Here is a 12,134-nt window from a genome sequence, read left to right as displayed (position 1 = left end):
CCACATTTCACATAGTTTCGAAATACAATCATAATATTTTAACATCTTTTAGAATGTGATGGTAGAATGAAAGTATATAAACATATTTTTAAAAGCCAATGTATCTCTGTAGTATATTTAATTGAAAACAAAAAAAACTAACGGAAGCTTTATAGCTTCAAATGCCTATATATACCAAGTGTTTATGTAAACTCTGGACAGTCTTCAAGGGTGTGCTTAGGCAAGCATTTTCAGGTAAGGTACCCATGGTCGGAAATTCATCCTAACGGCAGTGGAGGGCTTTGAAGGATTGGGTATCGCGCGCTTCTTTGTAGTGTAATGAATTAGATGTGATCACTTTCGACCCAACGTTTTATTCAGCCGCAGACAACAGTACAAAGTTCTTGTGTGGAGTCAACAAAATGATAAGCTTTAAAAAAACGATAAATAAAATGGAAACTTTGCGTTTCGTTTTCCATAACTTTTTTTAATTCTTTTTGCAAGCACCTAAAATTGTTTTGTTTTTTTTTTAGTTGCCAAGTTTATAGTGTTGTTGACTTAAGTCATACAAGAATTTTGTACTGTCGTCTATGGTCGAATAAAACATTGTGTCGAAAGTGATCACATTTGGTTCATTACATTATGAACAAGCGCGTGGTACCAAATCCTTCAAAGACCCCCAACAGCCTTATTGTTAGTAGTCCAGGAGCCGACCGCACCATATCTTCCCTCATCGAACATACGGCCAAAATGCATATGAAACGATGAGGAATATAATGGTCAATAGGCTGCCAGACTTTATAGACAATGGATCCTGTCCGGCGTGTCAAAAAAAATGTCACTTCCGGTCAGTTTTTTGGAGCTTATCTTCCCTCATCGAACATACGATTGAAACTAGTACCAATCGATCGGGGAGGTCGAGTACTTGAAGAAAAAACTGGGGTGCCAACCCCCACCCTGTCCGGGGGGGGGCGGGAGCCACCCCTAAGTGTAGTCGTAGGTAAAGTCGTTCGACTTTTGGGGGTGGCTGCCGCCCTTCCGGACAGGGTGGAGGGTGGCACCCCGGTTTTTTCAGGTTCGGGGAGGTTCAACCTTCAATTTAAAAAAAAAAAAATCGTATGTTCGATGTGGGAAGTTAAGGACCAAAAAAGCCTACACTTAAGGGTGGCTGCCGCCCCCCCGGACAGAGTGGGGGTTGGCACCCCGGTTTTTTCTTCAAGTACTCGACCTCCCCTATCGATTGGTACTAGTTTCAATCATATGTTCGATGAGGAAGATAACCTCGAAAAAACTGACCGGAAGTGACATTTTTTTGGACACTCCGGACAGGATCGATTGTCTATAAAGTCTGGCACCCTATTGACCACTATATTCCCCATCGATTCATATGCATTTTGGCCGTATGTTCGATGAGGGAAGATATGGTGCGGTCGGTTTCCCGACTAGTACGCACAGCCAAAGAATAATGTATGTATGTAATATACATACAGATACACTTTACAGAGAGAAACCTCACTTCAGCTGTTGGTTCTGACTCTTTCGATATATCTAGTAATTTTACGACCCACGATTTCGAATGAGCACCGTTGGCACTGCTGGCAACGCCAAAACTGTGGGTCGTAAAATTACTAGGAATATTGATGGAGTCAGAATCAATCTAGATGTCTGTACATTTGTCCTTGCCCTTCCCTTATCACACGACGTGCATAACAGGTTGAAAATAGTGGTCCTTTCCCGTTCCACCGGCCGCCAGGCAACGCGAACAGTTGACAGACTTCGTAGAAATTCGTTATTCTTCGCCCAAATAGGATAGGTGGCGCCACTCGTAAATCCGACTGAGATAGCATTTCTGTTTACTAATCGATCATCATTGTGGGAGAGTTTGTAGCTAATACTTTTATATTTTAGACTGGCGGTTGGGTTATGGGATTGGAATAATAGTGAAGGAATGAGAAAATGTGGGTGCTGTCAATATGATTTGACAATGCGTGTCGTTCGTGGTTTGACTGAATATCTGGTGTGGTGATTGAGATGACGGTGAATATGCACTGACGAAAACTAAGCAACATTGTTGACGGTGGACGGTATATAATGAGATAACGAAACGCAGAATGAGATACAGCGGAGTCCTCAGCTATGCGGTGCTCACGCTAAATCTGCATTTTACTGGTAGGAACCAGCTGTCAATGCTCCGATCACGCGCCAAACATTCTCCAATCCCGTTCACCATCACGCCCTGCCCTCTAAATCAACGTCCGTCGAATTCATTTGTCCTGCAATTTCTTTTTATCTTCCATGAGGCAATTGTTTTTTCCCACCTTCGCCGAATCCCCGACCATTTTACTAATTCGGTATGACAAAAGTTTCTTCTACTCGGTATATTCCTGACCGCAATTAATAAATCTTCCAGGTCAAGCTAGGGGAAGCGGTTCTTGCAAGGACGTACAGGGCCGATTCTTTGAGTCGGGATTCCACTACAGCCCTGGCCCGGATGCGTGCACTCTCTGCGTCTGCGACAATGGGAATCCAAAATGGTGCAAGGCGGTTCTCTGCTCCCAGCCACAGGTGATCAAACAATTAGTCAGAACTTTGTTGGACCTTGAGAAACAATTTTCCATTATCATTTATATATTGTTTCTCATATAGGACTGCAAATCTTTTCGTGTTGGCACCACTTGCTGCGAGTTTATCTGCATGGACGACACTCTCCCAGTCGGTGGTGGAGATGGAAACAGTGGAATCGGAGGCGGCTTGGGAGATGGCAACACGTCAAGCGACATGGGACTTCGTCTCGTCGCCAGCTGCATCACTGCCATATTGTCACTTTCTCTCATATTCTTTTTGATCCATCGACTTCGCCAGAGAAAAATTAGAGGTGAGATCAACAGATATCGTTACGCATTGAACATTTATATTTTTTCATCCTAATCCCATTACATGTTCAGATTAGTTCATTAGTTCACAATGTTGCACCAATAAAAATTTGTTTTACTTGTATGAAATACGATGGATAAATAATGGAATACTATAGTTTGTGTGGCAGGGAGGCAAAACCGGCAACTAACCGACGAGCAGAGAAGTCTTGGTAGTATGGGATACTTAGAAAGAGGTGGATTGTCGCACGGTGGACCAGCAGATGACATGTCATGCGGAGGTGGTTATCCGTTGTGGAAACCACCAGGTAATTATTTTCCACGCGGAGAAGCTCCACCACCATATGAAGAAGCAGTAGCAGCTGCGAGAGCAGAGCAAGCTTTGCTATCTGCAAGTCCACACGCGTTATCACCATTGAATTTCTCTGGCGCGTATTTGTCGGTGAATCACGGCACTCATCCTTCATCAGTCGCGACTGTAGCAAATAGCCAAATTGGCCTCTCAGTCACAACGCCAAATCTCTCAGACAGACATGGAGCATCTACGTCTCCGATGATACTGTCGATGAATAGGCCTTTGAGCAGCCCTAACACTCACTCGAATACCCATCAAGTAAATCAGGGCGAATCCATGACAGTTGGGGCCTATGCGAGTAGCTCTGTAACCACATTTAACATAGGACCTAACACTTACGAAAATCTCCCACCACCGCCAAGCATTATCACCAACCAAACTAACGATTTATCTCAGAGTAATATTTTACCTCTACCACCTTCCCACTCCACTATTCCAAAAGCCTATCACCAGCACACGACTCTACCTCGCCAGGGCGCTGGCGCCTTTACCATATCTGCAACATTGCCCACCTCGGGCACATCCAGCCATCGCACTATTCCCAGAACCCTGGCTACCAGTGGCAGTCTCAGATTGAGAAGAGAGTTTACTGCTCATCAGCCCGTTGCTCCCCTTTTCGATACCCCACCACGGAATGTTTCCCCTCAGAATACTCCACAATCTGCTCCACCGACTGCATCAACCAATGACAATTCTATTCATTCGGATGCATTTTATGATGATGTACTTGTTGGATTACCAACTGCTGCGCCGCAGGTTGAGGGGGAGCCGCCTACCCAACCAAGTCCCAATCTAACAAATTGTGACTTTAAGGTGAGATTTTATTCGAAAGAAACATGCTAGTATTAATCAGTGGTTGGTTCCAGTTAAGAGTTAGAAACTGCATTGAGAAAAGAACATCATGACGATTGTATGCATATTTAAATACTGGTATTCAATTTCAGCCTAAAATTCCTTCAACTACTGAAGTGAACCAAGATGGAAGCATCGAATCTGTGGCATGTGCTTGCAGCATGCAAGCTCTGCCGACATTGCACGACGACGCGGATGACTATCGCAGTGAATGTGAGAATTGCAAGAGTGCAAACGGTTCCCGATATTATCTGGACAACCAGGATGAATTAGTTACTTCTCCACACGAGACAATGACATTGCATCGTAGACCAGAGGAAACACCGCTAGGCACCGCACCCCAGTATTATCGTACTTCCTTGACACTGCCCACTAGTACCCGTCAGCGTACGAGGTGAGATAAACTTTACACAGAAAATTCTCCCTAGCAAATAACTTTACCTCAGAGGAGAATAATGAGCGGGATTTCTTTAATTTTTTTTTTGTTTATATTTTTACAAATTCATTCTAGGTAGAGAATTATTAATGTGCAGCAAAAAGCTGTTCATTGATAATAACAATTGCTATGTTCTAGGAGCACCGGAGCTCGTGAAAATTGGTTCAGCTCAATGCCTGAAAGCTCCACAGAGTCTTCAGATGAAGATTAAAATTTGAATTTAAAAACAAACAACAAAAAATCAACTAACAAAAACAAAAAAAAACTCATAGTTGTGCATCATATTAGGTATTTAGAAAAAAAAAAAAAAACTACGTACAAGAAGCAGCTTGAATACGCGAGTGCCAAAAGTATTATCCAATCTTTATTGTAATTAATAAATAACCACATACATACATAAATATCTATATCAATACCAAATATTATATCTTCAAAAACAGAAATTTTGATATTTTCACTCTAGCAATATAAATATATATATGTGTGTGTGTGTGTAAAAGTATACATATACGTATATGTATATTATATCTATTGTAGGGTTAGTTAATAACGAATCAAATCTGTAACTAAAATTTTCGGGCTGAAGACAGGAATAAACCGAACGAATGGACGACCATGCCGTAACATCGGTAATTATTGTTCGTTTATGGGCAGGTTTCTAAGATTAGATAATATATCTGTTAAAATACCCACATATAATTGGTAGATGGTGGAAATATTGTTCTATACACATAGTCTTCACAAATCAACTTACAAACCTAGTTAGTTTAATCAAAACATATTTGGCTTTGAGTGGTAATGATGAATACCTTATAGTTGTCGAAATATTCTACTCACAAAAAACATTTCTTATCACGATGCAACAACAAATTTGTATAAATGCAGTAGTAGTGTTGTTACCAATCAATATTTCTACCCATTTTATCTGTACTGCATGAATTCGTTACAAAAAACTGTGCCAAATAAGAAACAGGACTTGTAGAAAAGTAGAAAAAAAAAAATTGCCAAAACTAATGAAATGTTTTATTAACAAGGCATAAGTCAACAGTATTAATTAAAAGGCAGCATATACGTCAAATTATTATCATTTTCAAATTTTTACTAAAGACATTTACACTGTAGTATATTAACACGTGTTCAAGCATATATATATATATATATATATATATATATATATATATATAATAGCATATATATATATATATATGTATATAAAAGAATAGAAGGTATCTACAAACGCTCGTTTTTCAGACTAAATTATAATTCTCTCTAAAACGAACAAAAAAGAATCAAACATAAAATAAAATAGTTTTGTCAGGGCGGAATTTATTACAATTAGCTAGGTTGTTATTCAAATATACCAGGGACAATTTTTCGAATTTAAAAAAAAGCGGCAGCTCAAGTACGGATTATTAATTTTTATCCACACATATTTAATTTTCTACACTATTACACGTAGAATCTTTCGTCCTTCGTTTCTTTTTTCTTGTGATTGGAAATCAATTGTTAATCTAGTATTATTTATAATTAAAAATCGAAAGTTTTCATCACAATTCAAACTAAACTGTATAGGTAGGCGAAACTGTACCGTTCCAATTATATCGTGTTTAATCTGACTCACTCTGTTAAACATACAGTCATTTACATAAATATATACATTCATTGATGTAGAATCTTAACGATATGGGCTAAGAAAAAATAAGTGAACAAAGTACCTATGAAGAAAGAGCAAGGTCGATACGTGTCAGGTCGCTAAATAATAGAAAAGTTTCTCTATTCGACTTAGGCCCCCTGATATACATATAAAAGATAAACATTCCGGAAAAAAGGAAAAAACGAAGCAATTTACAACTAGATTTCAAAACATGAGTAATAAAATAAAGAGCAGCATCCAATATTTCTGAAACTAATTTGAAAAAGTTTTGAACAAAATATCCAAAGTGAAACTTGTATTTTCTATAGAATGTAGAAAAGTAAACGTACGTTATCTAAAAGTAAAAAAATTAAATAAATAAAAATAAACTAATATGTTCTGACTGTAACGGTTGCATGGGGCCCAAACCAAAAAGACAAACCATAAATAATCTTTATAAGTAAATTAAAGAGAAGATCAACTAGAGCGTTATTATAACAAATATTCAGGCATAACATATAATCATTCTGTAATAAAAATTGAATGAACAAATGATGAAGAAATACGAGTTGGCTCAAAAAACATGTTAGTGTTGGTACAATTAATAAGAACCATATAATATGTAGGTGAAATGAAACTTGGGAACGTGCAAAAAGAGAGAAGTAAAAAAATTATTCATGGAGAAGAATTCTGAAATGATGAAGGGTTTGAATAGTAATTTCGTGAGATTTTTTATTTTTTTTTTTTGTTAGAGAAAAATAATCACTCTTTCCAATTAGTTGCAGGTAACATTTTTCTGAATCATTCTGTACGTGTTATATCTCTTTACCGTGACTTATGATATAACTTGATTAATAAATGATAATAGTATGCGTAAACAAATAATATTACTCGCTCGAAACAAAGATATTTGAAGATACCTTTTGTTATTAAATTGTTACCACTTGCACCACAATTATGATTCAACTTGAATGGATTCATTATTCATTTAATTTATTTGTGATATTGTATAATTTTGTTGTCGTTGGATTAACTGTTTTTTTGTTTATATCTTGATACATATATATAATATATATAATATTATATATATATATATATATATATATATTGTATATATTATATACATACATATACATATATTTTTCTATTATTACGACTTGTTTACATTTTCACGATATTTCATTTGTTGAACATTCCCTATAATTATAATCATTATCATTGTTACGAATAGCATTATCGTTACTATTATTCCAGATGATACGTAAGATTGAAAATTCTCGAATATGTATTTAAAAATAATATATTAAAATATAGATTATATGTTAATACATCTTTCCCATTTCATTATTTTCCCCTGACGGTCAATTTATCCTGTTACTACATTCATAAATCACTCAATTGTATCAGGCACCACATAAAAAAGTAATCAAAAGAACAAATTAACTTAGATGTGTAACTGTATAAATTACTACCAGAATTATAATATTGTAATCTGTACAAGTAAATAGAGCAATGTAAGCTGTAAAGTAATTGTCACATCATTCATTTTAACATTGTAATCGTAACGAAAAGTACAATAATTCAAAATATTAAACATGATAAACATAAAAATATGACTCAAATGAGATTAACTAATCAGAACTGCTATTCTACAACGCAATGTTATGTCGCATATACGCATTGGCTTGTATGACGACCATTGAGAGATCAAGCCGTGTTATTTCTTGAGTTGATGACAGTGTCACTGCCGCTTGACAGTATATTCAAATGTTCAAGTAAGTTTTCACGCTCTCTCAGGCAGCTCCAAGCCTTCTCCTGTTCTTTTTTAGTCATAGACACTTTTCTCTGTTTAGCTAGTATCAATTTTTTGTAATGTTCAACGACTTCGTTGTCGACAATGCTTATTTTACGTTTCACAGCCTGTCGTTTGCTCTCCTCTTGCGCCAATTGAAGCAGTCGTTTCAACTGTGTCACATTATGATTGGACAAAGCGGACAGTTCTTGTTGGCATCGTTTTATTTCTGCAAGAATTTCATCATCTTGATTCTTTTTCGGAGTATCAGCCTCAAGTATACCTTGCTCTACCAGCTCCTTGTGCATCCTCAATTCCAAATTCATTGAATTTTGTATAGACAAGTCTCTAAGCACAGGAGGATCGCCATCCCTAAACAATTTATTATCCATATTATTATTAGCTACATATACATTCTCTTCCAACAGAGCTGAAACTAATCTTTGGGTCAAAGGTCCTGCGATGCTATTTCCCTTCTTATCAACCTTCGAAACAAGGAGCGAAACGTCGGACCGATTTTTCTTTTTATCCCTGTTTGGATTAGCCGCATCTTCCTCCTGCAATAAATCATTATGCGCCCACAGCAGACTATAATGACGACCGAGCGGCGGGATTTTCTTCAACTCGCTCTGATCGCTATGAGAAGCGACCAATTCCTCCAGCAGCTTTAAGTCCTCCGGCATGATATCGGTGCAGTAAGGATCGACCGAAGCCCAGAACTTATTGGGAGTATCGTTTTTGGGCAAAAGTAATTTAGGGAGATCAGATTTACTCCCATCGATTCTGTTCAATTCGTGAGGATTCGGGACAACTTGAGAAGCTAATCCCCCAGAAGTTTTTTGCTTAAACAGTTTGGCCGGAAGCGGAGACTGCGCCTTCGAGCTAAAGTCCTTGAGCTTGGATTTATCCTCGCGAATTTTTTTGTCAAGTGTCGACAGGCCTTTTACACTCTTTGACCTTTTGTCTCTACGTTCTTCCGCCGACGACAAGTTTGTTATCTCATCTTGCAGTAATCGGCATCGAACTACAACGGATGAAAGCAATGTTTCCAGCTCGAGTTGTAGCGTATCCAAATCTTCCATCCCGACACATTCCTCCGCCGAACGCTGCAGAATGCTACAGTACCTTGGCAAATGTTTTCCATTGTCAACCGTCTTTAGAACAGGCAGAGAAACTGCAGCCTCTGTGCTCTCCGAACTTGTGTCAGAGTTTACAGAAGACAGATGTCCGGATTTACCTCCCTCGCGCACCTTTATCAGCGCCTTCTTTGAACTCTGTTTACCTTTACCTGACATTACGGTTTCTCTCTGTCTTCTCTGTGGGTATGTTCAGTTAACGTTCGACCGTTATAAAAATACAACCAATAAGCTGGATTGCAGTAAGTTTAAGTTATCAGTAATTTTTGTGATTTTCACCGACTGTATTAGTTATTATTATTCACCGTAAGTGTCCAATAAGCAATCTTGGAGGTTAGGTTCTGTTTTTCCTTTGTGTCCACTTACTATGGAAAAGCGAACAAATCAGGTACGTACGAAAGGTCGTCTGATCTGACGATTAGTTTTATCCAAGGTACGTTTGAAATTATCATGCCAATCATGTACCCAATTGTTTAATGATATTTCACTATCAACACCATTTCGCAAACGATGTCACACAACCCACACAACCTAGGACACAAACTAACCTGTCATCTGACTTACCAAGTGCCGTCATTGGCGGGATAGCGGAAATCGCCATCTTGAGAGATGACAACTTCAAATCGAACTACTGCAACAAGTGTTTGTTACACATTTAAAACAATATCTTCCGTCAATAACAGAACTACTTATTAAGCAGTATTACACATGTGGAACCAATTCGCAATAAAATATTCGTAAGTATGTACGTAAGCAAGTATTCATAGTCCTTCCTTGAGGAACAAGGAACATAAATTTTTTACAAACAAATTGATCATTTGAATATTTTTTCAAAATTTTATTTCACAACTTTATTATATTATAAATATTACGATTTAAAAAAAAAATTTTTTTCTTAACAACAATTTTTACTTGTTTATATTCGTTTTTTTTAGAATTCTATTGTTTAAATAATTAGTTGCGAAATTATTTTTTATCTAAAAATCATAATGGACAGTCCTCCATGAAGTAAAAAAAAAAATTTTTTTTATCAACAATTCCATTGTTTATTAACTTATCAATTTTTAACTTTGTTATATTTTTTTTCTCAAACTTCTAAAAATTAAAAAAACACCCATATATAACAAAATATATAAAAACAATTTTTTCAATTTTTTATTTTAATACAAGCTTAGCCAAAAGCTGAAAAATTTGAAAAGCTTGTGAGAAAACTTGTGTAACGACCGAATACGGCGCTGTAACGAGTCACCGAATACATGCACAAGTCCAATCGCAGCTCTCGCGCTCGAGACTTGGCCCGTCTCTCCGTCGTCGCATACCACGCGTTACCCGTATCGCTATTATCAAACGTATTGGAATATTCAATTACGAGTAACGAAAAATGAATAAACCGTTTTCATTATTTTCTTCCTTATTTTTTTTTCTCTGCCAACAGGCCATTCCGTTCTGCGGCAACAAAATCATGATGTGTTCGGCATTTTACGTACGAATTTTCTTACGCATTTGTTCGTTAAGTACAATTATTGTACCGTATTCATCAGCTTCTTTGATCTATGAAGGAAAAAGCATAAGAGAGAGAGAGAGAGAGAGAGAGAGATTGATTGATTGATTCAACCTTTATTATGCCTTGGTAGTACCATGAGGCGAATTATGAAAGTACATAAAATTATTCAGTGTAAATCAGAAATAAGTTTTTCAAGGATATCAAAATAACAATAGTTGGTATAAGTATAAAAAAGAAATATAAAAAATATTCAATAATAGTAATAAAGTTGATATAATGGTAATAGAATTATTTAATAGTAATATACATCTACAAGAGGACACGAGATAAAGAGTATGAAATAATGTGCCGAAAATAAAAATAAAAATAAAAATAAAAATAAGGACGCAATTAAAATAAAGATGAATAAAGATCAAAGGATTGTGGATAGATACAATGTGATGATAGTTAAAATTAAAATTAAAATCAAAATTAAAATTAAAATTAAAATTAAAATTAAAATTAAAATTAAAATTAAAATAGCCAAAACGTTAAAATTTTGATTAAAAATAGCTAAACCGTAACCCTATCTATAGCAAAGAGGTAGTTGTGCAGTCGAACCTTTAGAATTGGAAGTGAGGGAGAAGTTGCTACTTCGGCAGGGAGAGAGTGCCAAAAATGCATGGCAGAAAGAAAAAATGAATCGCGATAGGTAGGCGTGCGGGGTAGAGGTAAGTGGAAATAATGAGTTTTTTGCTGTCGGGAAGTATGGTTCGTTTGATTTTGGAGAGAAGATAACTCTTTCAAATATGATGGTGAGTTGCCATGGATTATGTTAAATACCATGATACCTAGAATATAGAGGTGCAGAGAAAAAAATGGTGATTCAACGATAGATGAAAATAAGATGCATATGCCAAATGAAACATTGGGAGGGCGTGTAGAGACGAAAAGGCGGGTGTGATAATGAACGAGAGCGAGTGAAACAGCATTGTCTGTCTGTTGTCAAGAATTTGTGAAAAAATTCCAAAGATCGAGCGCGAATAATAGCTACATAAATGCGTTCTTTAACTGTATGGTTAACAAATAATGTATTGCTTGAAAAATAATTGAAAAAAAGTCGAATATATTAAACAGATTTCCACACACACAATTTCAACAAATGGACGAATGAATTGGCCAACTTTTAATTATAACTACATTTATTCCAGCAATAATTAAAGATGTGCATACGCGTAATTTATAATTGTATAAAAGCAGGTGGTCAAGAAATAAGATTATCGTGAGTGATAAAAAGAAAAACATTCTTTAAATTTGGTTTGACACGTTTGACACGTTTGCCACGCTCAACATGTTTGATCGTACATAATTGTTTACCTGCTCGCTAAATTATATTTTCTATAAAAATATAAATGAAGAAATTTTTGTTTCATTTGTAAGTGGAAGGGAGGGGGGAGAAAGAGAGTAATTAATGATTCGTTTATTATTTATTTATAATACTAATATTTATTTATTTTTATAATACTGGATTTGTTTGTAGTACTATAATAATTAATTGAATAAGTATCACATGTAGAGTATTGCATCCGTTTACG

The 12,134-nt window shown here is 36.3% G+C and overlaps 2 protein-coding genes across 3 annotated transcripts; one reads left to right on the top strand and one right to left on the bottom strand.

Moving 5' to 3' along the window:
- The first annotated feature begins 1,788 nt into the window (after positions 1-1,788).
- On the top strand, positions 1,789-5,574 carry LOC107218362. Of its 2 annotated transcripts, none has more exons than XM_015656208.2 (6): positions 1,789-2,148; positions 2,390-2,544; positions 2,626-2,854; positions 3,023-4,020; positions 4,152-4,453; positions 4,634-5,574. In XM_015656208.2, the coding sequence occupies exons 1-6, from the start codon at positions 2,091-2,093 to the stop codon at positions 4,704-4,706; spliced, it is 1,815 nt and encodes a 604-aa protein (XP_015511694.1). In that variant the 5' UTR covers positions 1,789-2,090; the 3' UTR covers positions 4,707-5,574. The 2 variants fall into 2 exon arrangements, with proteins under 2 accessions (XP_015511694.1, XP_015511693.1); XM_015656207.2 differs by having other exon boundaries at positions 1,791-2,148; positions 3,011-4,020.
- Positions 5,575-7,264: 1,690 nt separating this feature from the next.
- LOC107218356 (transcriptional adapter 3-B) lies at positions 7,265-9,617 on the bottom strand. Its single transcript, XM_015656196.2, has one exon. The coding sequence runs from the start codon at positions 9,213-9,215 to the stop codon at positions 7,836-7,838; it is 1,380 nt and encodes a 459-aa protein (XP_015511682.1). The 5' UTR covers positions 9,216-9,617; the 3' UTR covers positions 7,265-7,835.
- Between the last annotated feature and the right edge of the window lie 2,517 nt (positions 9,618-12,134).

Source organism: Neodiprion lecontei, chromosome 7 (genome assembly GCF_021901455.1).
Source record: "Neodiprion lecontei isolate iyNeoLeco1 chromosome 7, iyNeoLeco1.1, whole genome shotgun sequence".
Classification (NCBI taxonomy): domain Eukaryota; kingdom Metazoa; phylum Arthropoda; class Insecta; order Hymenoptera; family Diprionidae; genus Neodiprion; species Neodiprion lecontei.
This window is presented reverse-complemented; position numbering and strand designations above follow the sequence as displayed.